Source organism: Triturus cristatus, chromosome 3_1 (genome assembly GCF_964204655.1).
Source record: "Triturus cristatus chromosome 3_1, aTriCri1.1, whole genome shotgun sequence".
NCBI lineage: Eukaryota > Metazoa > Chordata > Amphibia > Caudata > Salamandridae > Triturus > Triturus cristatus.
Window position 1 is genome coordinate 141,096,134 of NC_140583.1, and position 15,832 is coordinate 141,111,965.

The 15,832-nt window shown below is 43.5% G+C and overlaps 1 protein-coding gene across 5 annotated transcripts in view; it reads right to left on the reverse strand.

The window, feature by feature from the left end:
• The window catches only part of E2F8 (E2F transcription factor 8), a 134,593-nt gene that overhangs the window by 16,334 nt on the left and 102,427 nt on the right, over positions 1 to 15,832 (reverse strand). For all 5 annotated transcript variants that reach the window (XM_085643586.1, XM_085643585.1, XM_085643589.1 and 2 more), the window contains exon 10: positions 5,711 to 6,230. In XM_085643586.1, coding sequence (XP_085499712.1) covers positions 5,711 to 6,230 — 520 coding nt within the window. The remainder of the gene's footprint in view (positions 1 to 5,710; positions 6,231 to 15,832) is intronic.

Here is a 15,832-nt window from a genome sequence, read left to right on the forward strand (position 1 = left end):
TCATCCATACTGGTAGGCAGTATAGTTTGAGTGATTGGTGTGGAGAAGCACAAACTCAGAGTCGAAAAAGAAACAGCAGAGTTGGGAGTTCTGTTTAATAATAAGAATCGATTTCTAGCCAAATTAATCCTTTTTGCAACATTAATCAATGTTCTAATAATGTATACTTTGCAGTGTGTATGCAGTTCTAGGATGAAAGTTGATAGCTCACTATTCTATATTAGGACTTTAAGTTATAAATTGCAAGTAACAAAAGGATGCCTCTTTTTTAAAGCAGTAACCTGCTGATCTGTTTACATCATATGCACTCTGTAATCTACTTGGTACATGTTCTTTGCAGCAGGCATATTAACCCTCTGCACTAACTTCACACAAGTCAAAACCTCAACTATGCAAAATGCTGATCTCTCTCCAGGACGATAATTAATCACAGGAGTTATTGTGACATTTATGTGAGGCCTGGGGGAAAGAAACGCTGCAGCAGGTGCTTCAAAAGCATAATAAACTTTCAAGCACGGCGCCCCCAGGAAGCCAGCACCCGGTGCAGTGGCACCGGTCGCACCACCCTAAAGCCGGCCCTGCATATCACCATTTACCATTAACCTATGCTATTTCATGCAGTATTTTGGCACGTTTGTTTTATAAAACAGGAAAGTTACATTATTATTATTCTAATGTAGATGTGATTTTTTCTGAGGTTCCTATGCGAAAGAGCATGAACCCAGTTCTTAGTACTAAGGATGCACAGTTTATGGGTGAATATTTTCTAACTATGAAAACAATAGATATAGCTACAATTTAACATGTAAATTAAATGAAGAAGAAAATATATTTTTGAATTTAGTTGAGCAAAGGAGACAGGACTTCCAAAGAAGGGCTTCTGAACCGAAACCTCAGATACCTCAATGGGCTGAGAAGGAAAATATTTATACAGCTGGCAAGACTCATGCTGCTATGTGCCTGGACTTTGAAAAGAAAGGGAAGATCTGCCTCCATAGATTAAAGACTGAATAGAACAATGCATTTATTGGTTCCAGTGAATGTGAACATAATTTCTTAGTTATTGGGTGATGGGGACTAAAAGGTGGAACAGACCCAGTATTTCATAGAATTTATTACATGTGTGGCAATAAAGCCTATTTCAGGCTACCCGCTCATTGGTACGAGAGCTGCTATTTTGGAATAGTTTTCCCAAAGGTGTACCATGTGAAAAGAATCACTGGAAGCAATGAAGACACAAATGAACTAACACCTGCAAAGAGAGCTAGTTTTTCAGAAATAGTAGGTGATATATTCAGTGCATTGATACCTTCAGTGGGAGTAATTCTGAATTCACTGAAAATGTGTCAGTTATCTACAGTGGTTGATCGTCTTTCCAATGATACTGCTGGAGGGTTCTTGATGATTAATACATGAATGGTTGCAATTAGATCTATGGTTTTGCAAAATCGACTTGCTCTTGATATATTATTGACAAAAGAGGGCGGAGTCTGTAAAATGCTGAAAGCGCAACACTGTTGAACTTATTTTCCTGATAAAAGTGTCGAAATTGGAGGCTATATTAAACATATTACAAAATTGGAGGAAGATTTGAAACCACTGGAACTTGACAGTGTATGGAAGAAGTTAATAAATAGTATTACTTGGCTGGTTGAGACTGAAGCCTGTACCACATGTGACTTTCACGCAGGCGCAGTGACAACAAGCCAGTAGCCGCGATGCAAATCGTTGAATGCCATCCAAAAGAAAAACAGCAACATACCTGAAAACCAGCATGATATCCTGTGAAAGGAAGAGACTATACACAAATTGTATACTTTGTATTGATTAAGATGTGAATACGGGTGGGAAATAAAGGTTGGGAATAAGAAATTAAGGGGCAGGAACATTAAACAAAGAACCAAAGAAAATTATTAAAACTTAGCATGGTGTGATGATCACTCCCCCTTTGTTTGTCCAATCAGAATTAGGAGTTTCATAAATTTGAAACATTTAGGGGTGGTACATACCATTAGGAAAGTGTAATTGAGGTAGGTTCGTTAGTTAGAGAGCAGATGGCGAGTCCGTGTTGCTGAGATGCTGACAGACTGGGATGCTGTCCAAGAGCTGAGCAAATATTGAAGAAGAATCAAATTGCAGAACCTAGAGCCAAAACCTAATGAATTAGAAGAAGATCGTGGAAGAATCAAGGGGGGGGAAATAAGGTAAAGACTTAGAAGAAGATCGCAGAAGAATCGAGGAGGAAAGAGAGGGGTGCGATGCAGGTGTCGGATCTAGAAGAGGTCATTTATCCTGTCCCTGAATCCTGTCCTGAACCTTTGTTACCTGAGCTGTCCCAGGGGACCCATCCAGCTGCTTGGCAAAAGGGTTGGTTTCCACACCATCCTAGGTAACTATAACTCTTTGTGGTATGTCATTGTACTCTCTCTTTATTTCTCCTCTCCAGGTACTGTCATCGTAATAACATTTCTTGGATTAATTATTCCGATAGATTAATTCCTTCCTCTAGAAAAAAATGGTATACGGATTGTATTGGTTTTGGCTCACATGAATTTAAGTAGATAAACCTTTAAAAACACTCCTGTGTCTTTGGTTATTTAAAGATATTTTATTCTATGTCATTTCACCTACAATAGTTAACTAAAGGTCCATTGACCAGAGGAAACTAAATTCGGACAGAAAAGGTTTGGTAAGAAATGATAGGGTAAATTCATCTTAAAGGTATCATCACAATAAATTGACCTCAGCTGTATTTTTACTAGCTTATGTCAGTGGTTCCCTAACCTTTTCAACCCGTGGCTCCCTTGAACTATTGGCCATCGGCCGCGGCTCCCCACAATGTTACTTTTTTTTTTTCAGGTGGGGGATGTAAACTCGGCCTCAGGAGTAATTCAATTTCTCTCCCTGAAAATATTTGGGATGAAGCCAATGAAGGTATTATAATCATAGGACTAGACTAGACTAGACCATCACAAGTTAATTTAGTTTTAACCGTAAGTATGAGTCAAAGAATTCCCCTTGCACAGAGGATACTGGTCCCCTTGTCCACACCCAACATGGTCAGTGTTTGTACGATGCATTCTAGTGTTTTAGAAATCCTAGAAGACCACGGAGAGGGTAAACGCTATGGTTCAACTTCCTCCAAGTGTGAGTCTTCTGAATGTGCCATGATGCTTATATGGTAGAGAAAAGACACGACCACACACCCCAAATATACACAGGGACAATATGGGAATTAGTACATAAAGTGTAACGGGAGGTTTAGAAACCAGAAATGAAAAACGGAGAGCACGCTCCTTAGGCAAGCTGTTTCATGTAATTGGATTGTCCAGCTCACCTCAGCAGAATGGGATGTAGTTGGCTTAACAGACAAGTTTCCAGTGTGCATATGAGTGACATTTCCATGTTTTTAGGGCACTTATTCATGTTTCTTGTGTGTGAGCACTGGATTAAGAAACACGTGTACACCATGAAAATCTTGTTTCATGAAATGTATACTTTGTAATTTCTGAAGTTGCCCTGTGTCTTGTGCCAGCGTACCATGCCTTCTCCTAATATTTTAAGTTGCATTAAATAAATGCAGATGACAATCTTTACCAGATAGCAGCTTCCTTACATCATATAGCCTTTCATCTGTAAATTAGATATACATTTTGGATTACAAAAATGTAGTGCTAGTTTGGTAAACCAAATTACTTCAATTGATACCTGTTGATATTACCCCAAATTAATGACCCACAATTTTCCGATGTCTGTAGGATATAAGGCAGCTTTAGTCTTTCGGGGAATGTACTCTTGAGCTTCATTTAACAAGAGGCTTCTGCTTTGAGTGTGAAACAACGTGAGATGGTGCCACTACACTTATGGTTGATCAAGACTAGCACAGTCCTCTTCACCACCATAAAAAGCTGTGCCCACATGACTTACCACAACCAGTGCCTTTGAAATGCTGCAGTCACTGCCAATTTAGCTGCCACCAGCCAGTGCGCTGCACACTTATCCTCACCACTCGCTTTTTAATTGTTGCAGACTGACTTTATCGCCACACTAGGCTGGGTTGCTTTCCAGGTTCTGTTGTGCAGCAAGGTTGCTTTTTCTGGGAGGGAGCCTGTACGACGTCTTGGGACTGGACATGCTAACAGCACTGGTCATGACTGCGCTCAAACACTTGGGCACTCTAACTGTCAAGGGCAGGTATCAAGTAACGAGACAATACTCTGCCTCTGGTTCCCTGAGGCACACAGGACCGTAGGGCTGGAGCTGTAAAGTTGACTTTTTTTGTCAACAATCTCGTGGGGCCTTAGAAGGGCATGGGCCCAGCAGGCTGCAAAAGAACAACATCCAGCACCACGCCAGAATACTTCAGCCTCGGGTTGCCCAGTGCAACAGGCACCGCTGTATTGCAGAAAACCAACAGGGAAAGGTCAACAAAAGAGGCCTCTGTGCCTCATAACACTCATCCTGTACTGTAGCAAGCCCGGCGTGCCTCCAACACATGAAAAACTTCTGTTTTGAATGACCGCAAGCTATTTCAACACGCTCGGTCATAGAAATAGAAAGAGGACTGCACGAAAACGGTCGTCGGAGGTGATGCAAGTCTTTCACCGCGCCAGTGGTTCCCAAACTGTGTGCTTGGTGCGTGGCGCCCCTGGCTAGTTTTGACAGCGCACCGGGCTGCCACAGCGCACAGTTTGGGAACCACCGGCTTATGTGAATGTGTGTTTATGGGCCCAGGTGAGTATGTGGATTGTGAGTATCTCTAGCTAGTAACCCGCTGGATCACCATACAGGTTACTCGTATAAACATGAAATTGTGACAATGGGCCCAGGTAAAACTAACCAAGTAAGCATACAGCCAATTGCAAGGGGATATAAAATAAAATTCAAGATAACATGCTTAATGACAAGGCTTATCGGGACAAATACCTAGGAAGGCTGCAAAGAATGACCCCCACTTTCCACCGGATCCACCCAAGAAACATTATGCCCTTAGAGGCATCCATCCCAGCGTTGGCCTTAAAACTCTGCTACCAACGTTTCTTCAAAATGGAACTTTAAATGCTGGCTTTTGACTGAATTTCACCTGGTTTAAAGGTGGCGAAGGAACATCAGATACAGGAAATCACACTTCTGTTTACAAGCTTGTTTGAACAAGTGTCGCTAGTGGCAGTAAAGATAAGTGCGGCATCCTATATGAATCTCTGATCAAGAATGAGGCCTAAGCAGCAGACGTGCAAGAAGCGAGATTAGAATGACATCCATCTGCTGCTTCAATGGAGGTGCACAATAGTTAATTTCAATAGAGGGGTTGTCTGATATGCACAAAGACATGAAGTCCTGTGCAGCTCATACACTCAGCCCAAAATGAAACAGGTCGAGAACCATAAGGAGAGGAGCATCATTAACTGTCACAATCAGTGTACATTTCAAGATCAAGGTAATGGCTATAAAAACTGGTCAGCAGTTGTATTTGCAAAGTGTTTACGCTTGTACAGTAGGCAGGATGGTAGACCTGCTAAGAGAGCAATGGGGTCACGAAAGCTACAAGAAACCCATTTGTGACCTGGACACATTCACATTTTTCGGAAGGGTGGAATCCTGAGTAACCAGAGGCTAAGCTCAAGTTCACCTCTAGGACAGAGATTTTAGGGCGGAGCCACCAACAGAAATCATGGCGCGTGCACTCTTTATGGAACGCAAGTTCACCTACCCCTGATAAGTCGTCACGTGTTCCAGAATCGCCTTTCAACCGCTTGCTACCACAGCTGTCCTCGTGTGTTGGGAACCTCTTACAACACTTTTCTTGGGCACCTTCGCTCGTCACAGCCTGCTCCTCTGCAGTTGAAGGCGGGCTCCCAGCGTTAGTCGCGCCATCAGATGTCCTGTTCCCGCCTTCTGTATCAAGTGCATCTTCAGAGTCTGGGCTGAGAGAACTGGGGAGCCCGGGTCCATTAGTGCTGGGTACACCATGTGCTCCAAAGAACGGGCTCTGTGTAGCCATGGCTGAGAACTGCGAAGGTTGTAAATAGATTGCGTACGGAGTGCTGGAGTGAGTGTGAGGTAGCATTACAGGCACTCCTCGAGAGAAGTCACTGTTTATCAGAGGCAGCAGGCTCGGAGGCTGTGATCGAAGCCCTGCCTCCAAAGATGACATACTGTTTGACTTTGGCAATAATTTTGAATCTGAGGAGGCTGACTTACAGTTCCGTTTCATTTTCTTCTTCAATCCCCTGTAACAAAACAGAATATATCCCAGATTAGGTCCATGCAATTCGCTCAATGAAGGTAGGTAAAGTTCCAAGCAGTAGCTTAGAGCATGGTTTTATTTGTAAAGAAAACACTTAAAACTTTTTTGAAAGATTTGTAAAGATTCATCAAAGGGGAGAAAAGTTCTAAACAGGTGAATAAAAAAAGGTGTTCCTAGTGACTAACAACCGTAACTATATATCAGGAAACTCCTGTAAACTCCTCCAGAATGAGACAGGCACAGAGACCAGCGTTTGTTGTTCTTAAAGAATTTTAATTCAGTTCAGTCAGCATGAGGCATTTCAGCCAATCCTGGCCTTGATCACATATGCGCGGCAAGAGCTCAGCTTATATTTATACTCCTCTCATGGTGCATAGACTTAAGACATCCTAACATTCAACAATACCCAATAATAAAACATACAAGTGCAGTGTGAGGTAGGGTTCAATAAGTGCAAGTGCTCTGTCATAATACTGAATCACAGGACTCAATGAATAAATCCGGTGATGTTCACCTATTTCAAATCTTAATTCATGGTTTCTCAACCCTAAATTGATATATCTGCTGAGAATCATAATACATCACTGTAAAATACATGGACATATACATAGATAAATACAACATATGGAATTACAAATAACTGTAATAAATAAGTGCTTGTTGTAAAACTATATATGCAATATCTAAAACAGAAATTAAAATTTCATGCTAATGCTAATATTACTCACTGATAAGAGTCTCCATACATAACAGGATAAATACAAAATACAACCGATATACGGGATATTCCATATTTAGAGCCAAAGGGATTCCCATTTTAATCTCCCATGAAATCCTCCCCAATTTTTTTATGAGAACACAAAATTATCAATACAGGGCACATACCACTCATCTCTACAACGAAACCAAATTGCCATATGTCCGATGTACAAATCATCCCTTTAAAGTAACTGCCCCTAAATGTCACCCAAAGTGTGTAAGGAAACTTAAATACTCAAGAAGAGGGGTAGTGAAAATTCCACAGGGATCTAATGCGGAAAAAAACACATGGAGAAATAACCCCAATTGTGTAAGAGATTAAAAAAATCTCACGGTAAGAATATCAAAGAAAAATCTTTAAGAAAGTTGTAGAAATCGTAATCTGTATTGAGCCCTTTGGGAGCCTTGAAATCTAGATTATTATATAAGGAGTCTCCAGTCTAAGCACCCTCACTATTGCCTCCCCGAACCAACTTGCGAACGGAATAAATCACAAAATATCTGATATGATTAACATTACTAGAGTGGTGCTGTTAGAAATGCCCTGAAAATTTATAACTCTGATCCTGGTTTGTAATGACTCTCAACTGTTGTAGCACCCTCTTATGAACTTGTAACTTGGTGCTCCCCATACTGCAAACTCCACTCACGTTCTCAGACAGACAGCAAATTCAGTTTTGCAGTTGTACACTCCTGTTATCTGTTGTGGTTCTCACAGAATGGGTAATGTATTCACTGATATTCTTGACAAATTTACATGCCCTACAAGAACTATATTTGTAAAACCCATGTCATGGCTTTAACCAACTACAAGTAATCACAATTTCAGAATTGGACTTTACCAGTTTCTCATACAGAGCTTTGCGAAAGGTGATGGAGAGCTGTTTTGGAAGTGTTGGCCCCAACACGAGGTCCCACTGCACTAATGTCGAATATCTATTGTATATGACCATATATATATATATATATATATATATATATATATATATATATTCACTGAAAAAACCATAGGTTTCACACATGTTATAGTTAGCGGAAATTTTACTGATAAAAAACCAATGAAATTCCCCCGTTATAGTTAGTGCAGGCAACTATAACTCACGCGACCGCAATCCTCTGCTGATGCTAATACTGTATTTAGACACTTATTTGCCCATGTCTTCTTCCATACATTTTTAGCTATACATATATTACAAATATTTTTTTTTCATAAAGACACATATGTCATCAGCAGAAGATTGCGGTCGCGTGAGTTATAGTTGCCTGCACTAACTATAACGGGGGAATTTCATTGGTTTTTTATCAGTAAAATTTCCGCTAACTATAACATGTGTGAAACCTATGGTTTTTTCAGTGAATTTGCAAGGTTTTTTAAATGCTAATTCCTAACTATAACGTGTGTGAAACCTATGGTTTTTTCAGTGAATTTGTACGGTTTTTTAAATGCTAAGTTACTTTACGCCATTCGTGGCGTGCGCGCCCACTTAACGCAGTTCGTTCCGTGCGCGCACGGTGCGCTTCGCGCACCGTGCGCGCTCAGTGAGCACGCGGTGCGCTTCGCGCACCGCGCGCCCACTTTACGCAGTTAGTGCCGTGCACGCACGGTGGGCACGCGGTGCGATGACAAAGCAAGAAAGCACGTCAACAAATCTGTTTCTGCTTTCCTCCGTGACTATGGTATGGGTGCCATTTACCACAACAACTTGCGTTATGACATGCAAGACATTTATAGAGGAGATGGTGTGCACTTCAATGATGAAGGGAACAGAGTCTTCCTCTTGAACCTTAGACTCTGCATCGGTACTTACTTGTAGGTACCACTAAAAAATCCTTTCATAAACACAACGGCTCTTTTTAGAGCCCCCTAATATCTAAACACTTAAATCTGCTTTTCATTTATTTATTATTTTTTTTTTTTACCGTACGCTTACCGTAAGCTTACCGTACGCGTACCCCGTGATTTTTTTTAAAATCAATAAATGTTTTTTTTGTACTTTTCTGTCCTTCTTTGACCCCCTTACAAATGTTAGGGGGTCTGTAACTCTCCTCATTGCCCCCTTTCCTTGTTTTCACTCTTTTTTTTCAGAGTGAAATACACAAAATGGCGGCCGCCGCTTCCTGGTTTCGACCGATTCGAATGTTTACTAAGATCTAAGAGCCAATCAGAATCGCGCTCGCCACCGTACGCTTACCGTAAGCGTACGGTAAGCGTACCGTAAGCGGGCTCAGATATATATATTGATTTAAAGGCTATTTTCTCAGAATCTACTGAACAGATTTACACCAAACCTACAAAAGGCACTTCCTTGACCTAGGGACTACCTCTCTGCCAAATTTTGAGTAATTCTGTTCAGCCGTTCGGGCTGTAGCTCGTTCTAAAGGTCCTATGGAAAAATGCATGGGAAAAACGCGTTTTGGGACCCCCCTTTTATCTCAGCCCCCGCTTGACGGATCCCCCCGAGACTTTCAGGGTAGGAGCGGAGCGTAGCGCCCCACCTATTTTGAGAAATTCGCGAGGATTCGTCAACCGGCGCCAAAGTTATTCAAAATAGAATGTTGAGGTTTTCCTATGGAAACGTGGTCCTAACTATAACTACCTACTGGCGACCGCCAGTAGGTAATATATATATATATATATATATATATATATATATATACACATACACACACACACACACACACACATATTCTGTTCTGCATATATATACACACACACATATACATATAACACCCAGTGGCGGTCGTCACTGGGTAGTTCTAATTAGGTCAGCTTTTCCATGGGAAATGTGTTTTTCGTGTTGCTAATTCTTTGGGTGCTCTTTTTTATGCCTTTTTTGTGCACCAAAAGTTTTGGAATGATCCGGCAAACGGGGGCAAGAAAATTAAAAAAGGGGCAGGGTTCAAATTGCAAGATCCCCATCCATTTTCTCTAGACTTGTTTAAAAAGCGCTACCACAAAAACTGCTGAACAGATTTACACCAAATTTGGCAGGACGCCACCTCGTGGTCCGCAGATTGTGCTTTGTGATTGGGTGTACATCCGTTCAATAGTTTGATAAATTAAGGTTAAAAAATATTTATGTAGCTGGACGGTTGGGTCCTCAGGAGTTTCTGGAGAGTATCGCGGAGTGCAAGTTTAATAACAGAGTTCTGATCAGCTGCAGCTGTATCATAGGAGTGGTGGGGTCGGATGGGGGAAATTTCGACAGACGACAACAAGGGAAAACTTATGTATTTTATTTACCCTCGTGGTCGTCTGTCGAATCACCCCACCCCCCCCCCAACCCGGCCCACCGCTCTTACCTGCACAGGCCGCTCCTGGTTGCTATTTCCCCTGGGTGCTTTTTACCCCTTTAGGCCATCTTGCTCCCGCAGAAGTCAGGAATTTAAAAAAAAGTACAAATGATAAGCAAGAAATCAGAAGTAACCAGGTCATAGATAAAGCCTGGGTCCCCTTTTTAAAACTCTTGTGAAATGCCCTCATTGCTAAAATCTTTTCTATTACTTGCGAGTCGCCCCACTGGCAACACAGTAACAGGTTACAAAATTACAGCTGGGCCAGACATTTGATATACAGACACCCAAATCACTGGGACCTGTTAATGGCACCAGTATTTCAAAGTATTATGCAAACATGCTTGGCGGAGCACCACACTAACAAATATATATATGCATTGGGAAAGCCAATAGGTTTGGGTTTTAAGTACTATTGCATAAGTATTAGTACATTAAAGTGAGAAACACGACAGAGCATCCATGAGCTGACAGAAGGCTTTAGTTGGAAAGTTGTCCCTTATGCAGTTCAGTGCAATGCAGCCACAGAGTGAAGGTGGAAGAATGCATTCAAACGGTGAGAGAAATGGCAAATTAATTGGGCTGATCCAAGGCGTTCTAGATGAAGACTCAAGCTAATGGCACAAAGAAGTTGGTTGAAGAAAACCAGTGGTTGAAAGGAGCAGATACAAAGCCTACGTTATTTATGGTGTTGAACAACTGCACTACCAAAACCCAGACCTAAAAAAAATACGGGTTAATATGACAGGTAAGGAGGTATCATTTGATGGTCTACCCTTCACCAGACTGCTCATGACATTATTCCACTCTCTGTCGCGATAGCTTTCAAATTCATGTTAGCACTAGAATGAAAGCGGAAGGGAAATTACTCCTTTCCAGGAAGAGAGCTCGTTCAGTAACAGCTGTGAGTTGCTCTTCCTGGTCTGGCTTTACCGTGCATTATGGGAGTTGTAGTACAGCAGTAAAACTGAGGCAAATTGTAGAAGCAGCAGAATGCAAAAACTGGACGACCTCCATGCGCCTGTCCAGGGAATCTTAGGATCATTTTTTGGGGGGTGGGGGCTGAAGGATATAAAGGAGTTTTATCCTGGGGTGGAGAGAGCTCAAGAGGGGGTGCTCTCTTTTCTTTCACACAGAGTGGAAGTGGACGGGCTGATGGCGGTGCTCACAGCAGCAGCACAACCCTCACTTGGTTGTCAAGTCCCTTCTCGTCTTTCCTGCTCCAGTGCCACGTGCATTGTATCGCAGCATCTCCACCCCACCCCGGATGTCTGACATTGTCTAGGATGATCAGTGTCACTGGAAACCACCACCATCCACTTGTCACCTAAATACCTGCCCACCACACGTGTACCATGAGACTGTGGTGATGCATGGATGCTGGTGCCTGCGGCCTGGGAGTTCATTAGAAATGGAGGAAGAATGATGCTCTAAATGTGGGCCTACCTGATGCGACCGTAACCTGAGGGCTTAACGTGGAATAAAGCACTTGGGGCTAGATGTATCAAGCCTATTTGTGGTCACAAGCGCCCTTCTTCACAGAATTGGGCAGTGTGCGAATGAATATATATGGACTCGGTATTTGAAAGGGGTGTTTACGGCGTCCCTTCCAAATACTGAATTTATTTATGTGTGCAAATTTTTATATTGGAATGCTCTATATTAATGCTTTGCGACCGGAACATTGATACTTTGCCAACAATAGAAGTGTAGTGGAAATACATTTGCAAACTGCCTTTGCATTTGGAATGTAAAAAACTTTTCATTTAAGAGAGGAGACAGTGGTCCCCCCCACTGCCTCTTCTTAAGCAAACAAAAAAAGAGAAAACACGTTTCTTTTTTAATGTAGGCCCATTCCCTTTAAGGGAAATGGGCTGCATTTGAAAAAAGTCTGCTTTATTGAAAAACAAAGTCACAGACCCGGTAGGGCACTATCCCTGTGATGACTGCAATTCCTAGTGGATCGCAAAATGCGACATGCTTCACTAATATTCATGAAGTAGATCGATTTGTGACTCATTAGGAATTGCAATTTCAAAATAGCAATTTCTAATGTTGATACAACTGGCACTTACTTCCTAGCTAAATGGTTCCAGATTCTCATGTGAAAAGCTTGTTGTTCCATGTACCCTCAATGCCTGCTGAATGTATAAATCCCGACCCCCATCCAACCACACTCTTCTGCACAATCTACATGCCCAACGACATGTACTAACTACCTGACAACCACACCAACTCCCCTCCCTTCCACCAGCCACATGGATCTTATCACCCACAGACCGCACTTCACTTGCCCAATAATATCCATTCTCCATCTGTCAACCATGTGTTCCATTACCTGCATACCACAACTACCTAGCACAACTTGTTAAATACATGTATTTGAGGTTTAAAGAAGTGCTTGTGAAAGATGGCATCATCTTAAATACATGTATCCCCATCAACGGTCAATGGGGAGAGGATGTGGCGTAATGGCCAGAGCTACCCACCTTGGAGCTGGGAACCACGTTCCAGCTTCAGAGTTGGCTCAACAGCCTGTGATTCTGAGCAAGTCACGTAATCTCCCCATGCCTACCAAAAATGAATGAGTTCTTCTGTAATGTAACTGGTGCTCATGTAAAGCAATCCAATACCTTTGGGTCGAGTTTGTGCTATATAAAACTGCCAAAAAAAACAAAAAAACGGTAGACCACCTCTCCACACGCCATCAACCGACCAAGCTACCCATAGACAGCAGACCTCATGTTCAGTGTGAGGTGTTGTTTAATTGGCCGAAGGCTTCAAGGCAGATCTGGCATACGCTGTAGTTGCTCAACAGACACATGCACGCTGTAATGTTGATATGGGCAAAAGACCCAGAGCTGTCTTCGCCCCTTTAGTTTAAAACCTCTGGCCACGCCTGGCCAGAAGGTGTTACATGGTGCAGTTTCCGGGTCATCCCAGCACAACAGGAGCCGTGCTAAGGTCTTTACATCCCTCCCCAATTTGGCGTTGACCTGCGTCTGAATGCTTGGCAAGCAAAGTCTCTCAGTCTTTGGCATGGTGGTGGATTTGGCCTCAGGTGGTAGCGCTGAGGGTGGGAATGGCTGCTTCTGATCCCATCATTAGACTGATTGTTGGGGGTTGATGTTTATACCTTCTCACCTCTGGCGACGACCTCAGTCAGGCTGAGGGCTCAGGCCACCCCAGTCGGCTTCTTCGTCTCCGGACAGGATGGTTTCTTGGCTGGGGCGGTCTACTCTCCGTAACCACGATAGATTCCTTGTGACCACTTCTTGCCCCTGGTTGGCAGTGACCATGGTACCATTCACGTATGAGACTGTCCAAGTGCCTGGTTGGAAGGGTGTCTGAAATTTCCATCCAGGCCGTCGATCTCGTATCAACACAAGATCCTCAGGTAGGAGCTGCCAAGACTTGGCGCGCCGTTTCAGGCTGATGCGTTCATTGGTCTGGGTGCACCCGGCCTGGGTAACTGCTGGTTCATACCGCATCGGTGTACACTGGCTGGACACAGGGATGGTGTCCCACTGATGTCTGTTTAGCATTAAAGACCAGGGGGACCATTGTGAGGTGCAGTGTAGCGTTCCTCAGTATTCTTCCAGGAATTGGTGCAGGCCCCCTCTGCCACTGTGATCTGTAGTGCTTTGTTCAGTGTACGCATAGAGCGTTCGGATTCGCCATTGGCCCGGGGCCACTGTGGGGTGCTGTGGTGATGTCTTATGCCGGGGGATGTGAGCAGGTCCCTGAAGCCAGCCCCTTGAAATGGTCAAGTCTGTTGTCGGTCTTTATCTCTTGGGGGAGTCCTAATAAAGCATAAGACTTCTCCAGCACCAGGGCAACATTCGTGAATGTTGCAATGCAATAGGTCTCACACTACTGAATCTTTGAGCTGATATTGGTGTTGCATTATTATTAGCAATGCCAACAGCTCAAACTTTAATAACGCGAGACCTATTGCATTGAAAATGCTTGTTCTGAATGGCGTGGTGCATTGCCTGATGAGTGGGTGTTCCATATGAGCCTTGGTTAGGTTACCTTGCACAGAACTTCCCTATTTGAACCCTTTTCTCCTTTGACTGTGTGTGAGACCTCATAAAGCTCCAGAACAAAATTCTCTCTTTTCTCTACTTTGCCGTAAGTTCCTTGGGAGATCACTGGAGAAGGAACATAGCAATATTTTCAAAAATTCCAACAGCAGCAAAACAGTTATAAAGTAATATCTTGTTAATCTTAGCAATAGATGGAACATGGTATACAAAATAAAAAGGAAATATGAGGAAGGAATAACCAAAACCACAAGGTTATAGAGAGAAAAAAAAGACACGTGGGTCACTACTTGATCCAATGCCGTACCATTCATGGGATACGGGGCGCTTAAACAACAACAGGCAGTTCCGCTATTTTTTGGATTATTCTTGTTAAGATAGTCCAAATGGCCAGAAAAATTAATTTTCAGACACCAGGGGCACAAAGTGAAAACGAGACTGACATTTTCTCTTTTCAAATCAACTCGACTTTTGATCGCATCGTGTTCAAATAAACGCTCTCACTGGGAAGCGTAAAAACCAGCAAACCTTCAAGGCTGCCTACTATCTGTGAGTGAAGCATGTGCATTAATACAAGCGCTTGTTGTTAGACCTGTCAGCCCTTTGGGTGGTCCCTCCTCATCATTATTTATTTTGTCCCACTTTTGCCTCAAACCCTGTTATAATTTTTCGTTTTTGGGAACCACCAGACTTTTTAGTGTTGATGCAGGGTCAGGGAGCCATTTTCCCTACCCCTGGAACTTCTGTCTGAGGGCCTGAGACACAAAATGGTGGCCACCCATTGTCACCTGTGACATCACCAGAACACACTAGAGGTTTCTAGAACCTTCTGCAACATTCTAGAACCCTGGGACAGAGGGAGGCAGTTTAGAATGTTGAGAGGCCATCTCAGAGTGGCAGTTGGCATCTGACTAGAGAGGAGAGAGGACCAGTTCAGAAGGAGGTCGGAGTAAGGCAGCAGGGGTGGAAACCAGTGCTTGGAGTGGGGTCCAGAAACCCACCCTTGATGCTAGTCCCTACTGACCAAGCCCAGCCTAGAGCCCTGTGTGGGACCAAGACCAGAAAAACCATCTTAAGGACCTAAATATTGTGAAGAGGCCTTAAAGAAGAAGACCAGCAAGCTCCTGACCTGTTTAGCGGTGTCCTCCTGGAGCCCTGACGTCGAGAAGCCTGGAGACCTGAGGAGGAGAAGCGGCGCTGACAGAAAGCAGACGTCGTACCCGGAGCCGTCAGAGGTCGATAGAGGGCGCCGACGGAGGTCGTGGAGAGGAACCGGAGGTCGAGTAAGGAGTCACCTGAGGTCGAGGTGAAGCGCGCCGGAGGTCGGGAGTGGAGATCGCACTCCGGAGTCGCCGGAGATCAAGGTGAAGCGCGCCGGAGGTCGGGAGTGGAGATCGCACTACGGAGACGCCGGAATCTGAGGTGAAGCGCGCCGGAGGTCGGGAGTGGAGGTCGCACTCCGGAGACACCCGGAAGCGGGGAGACC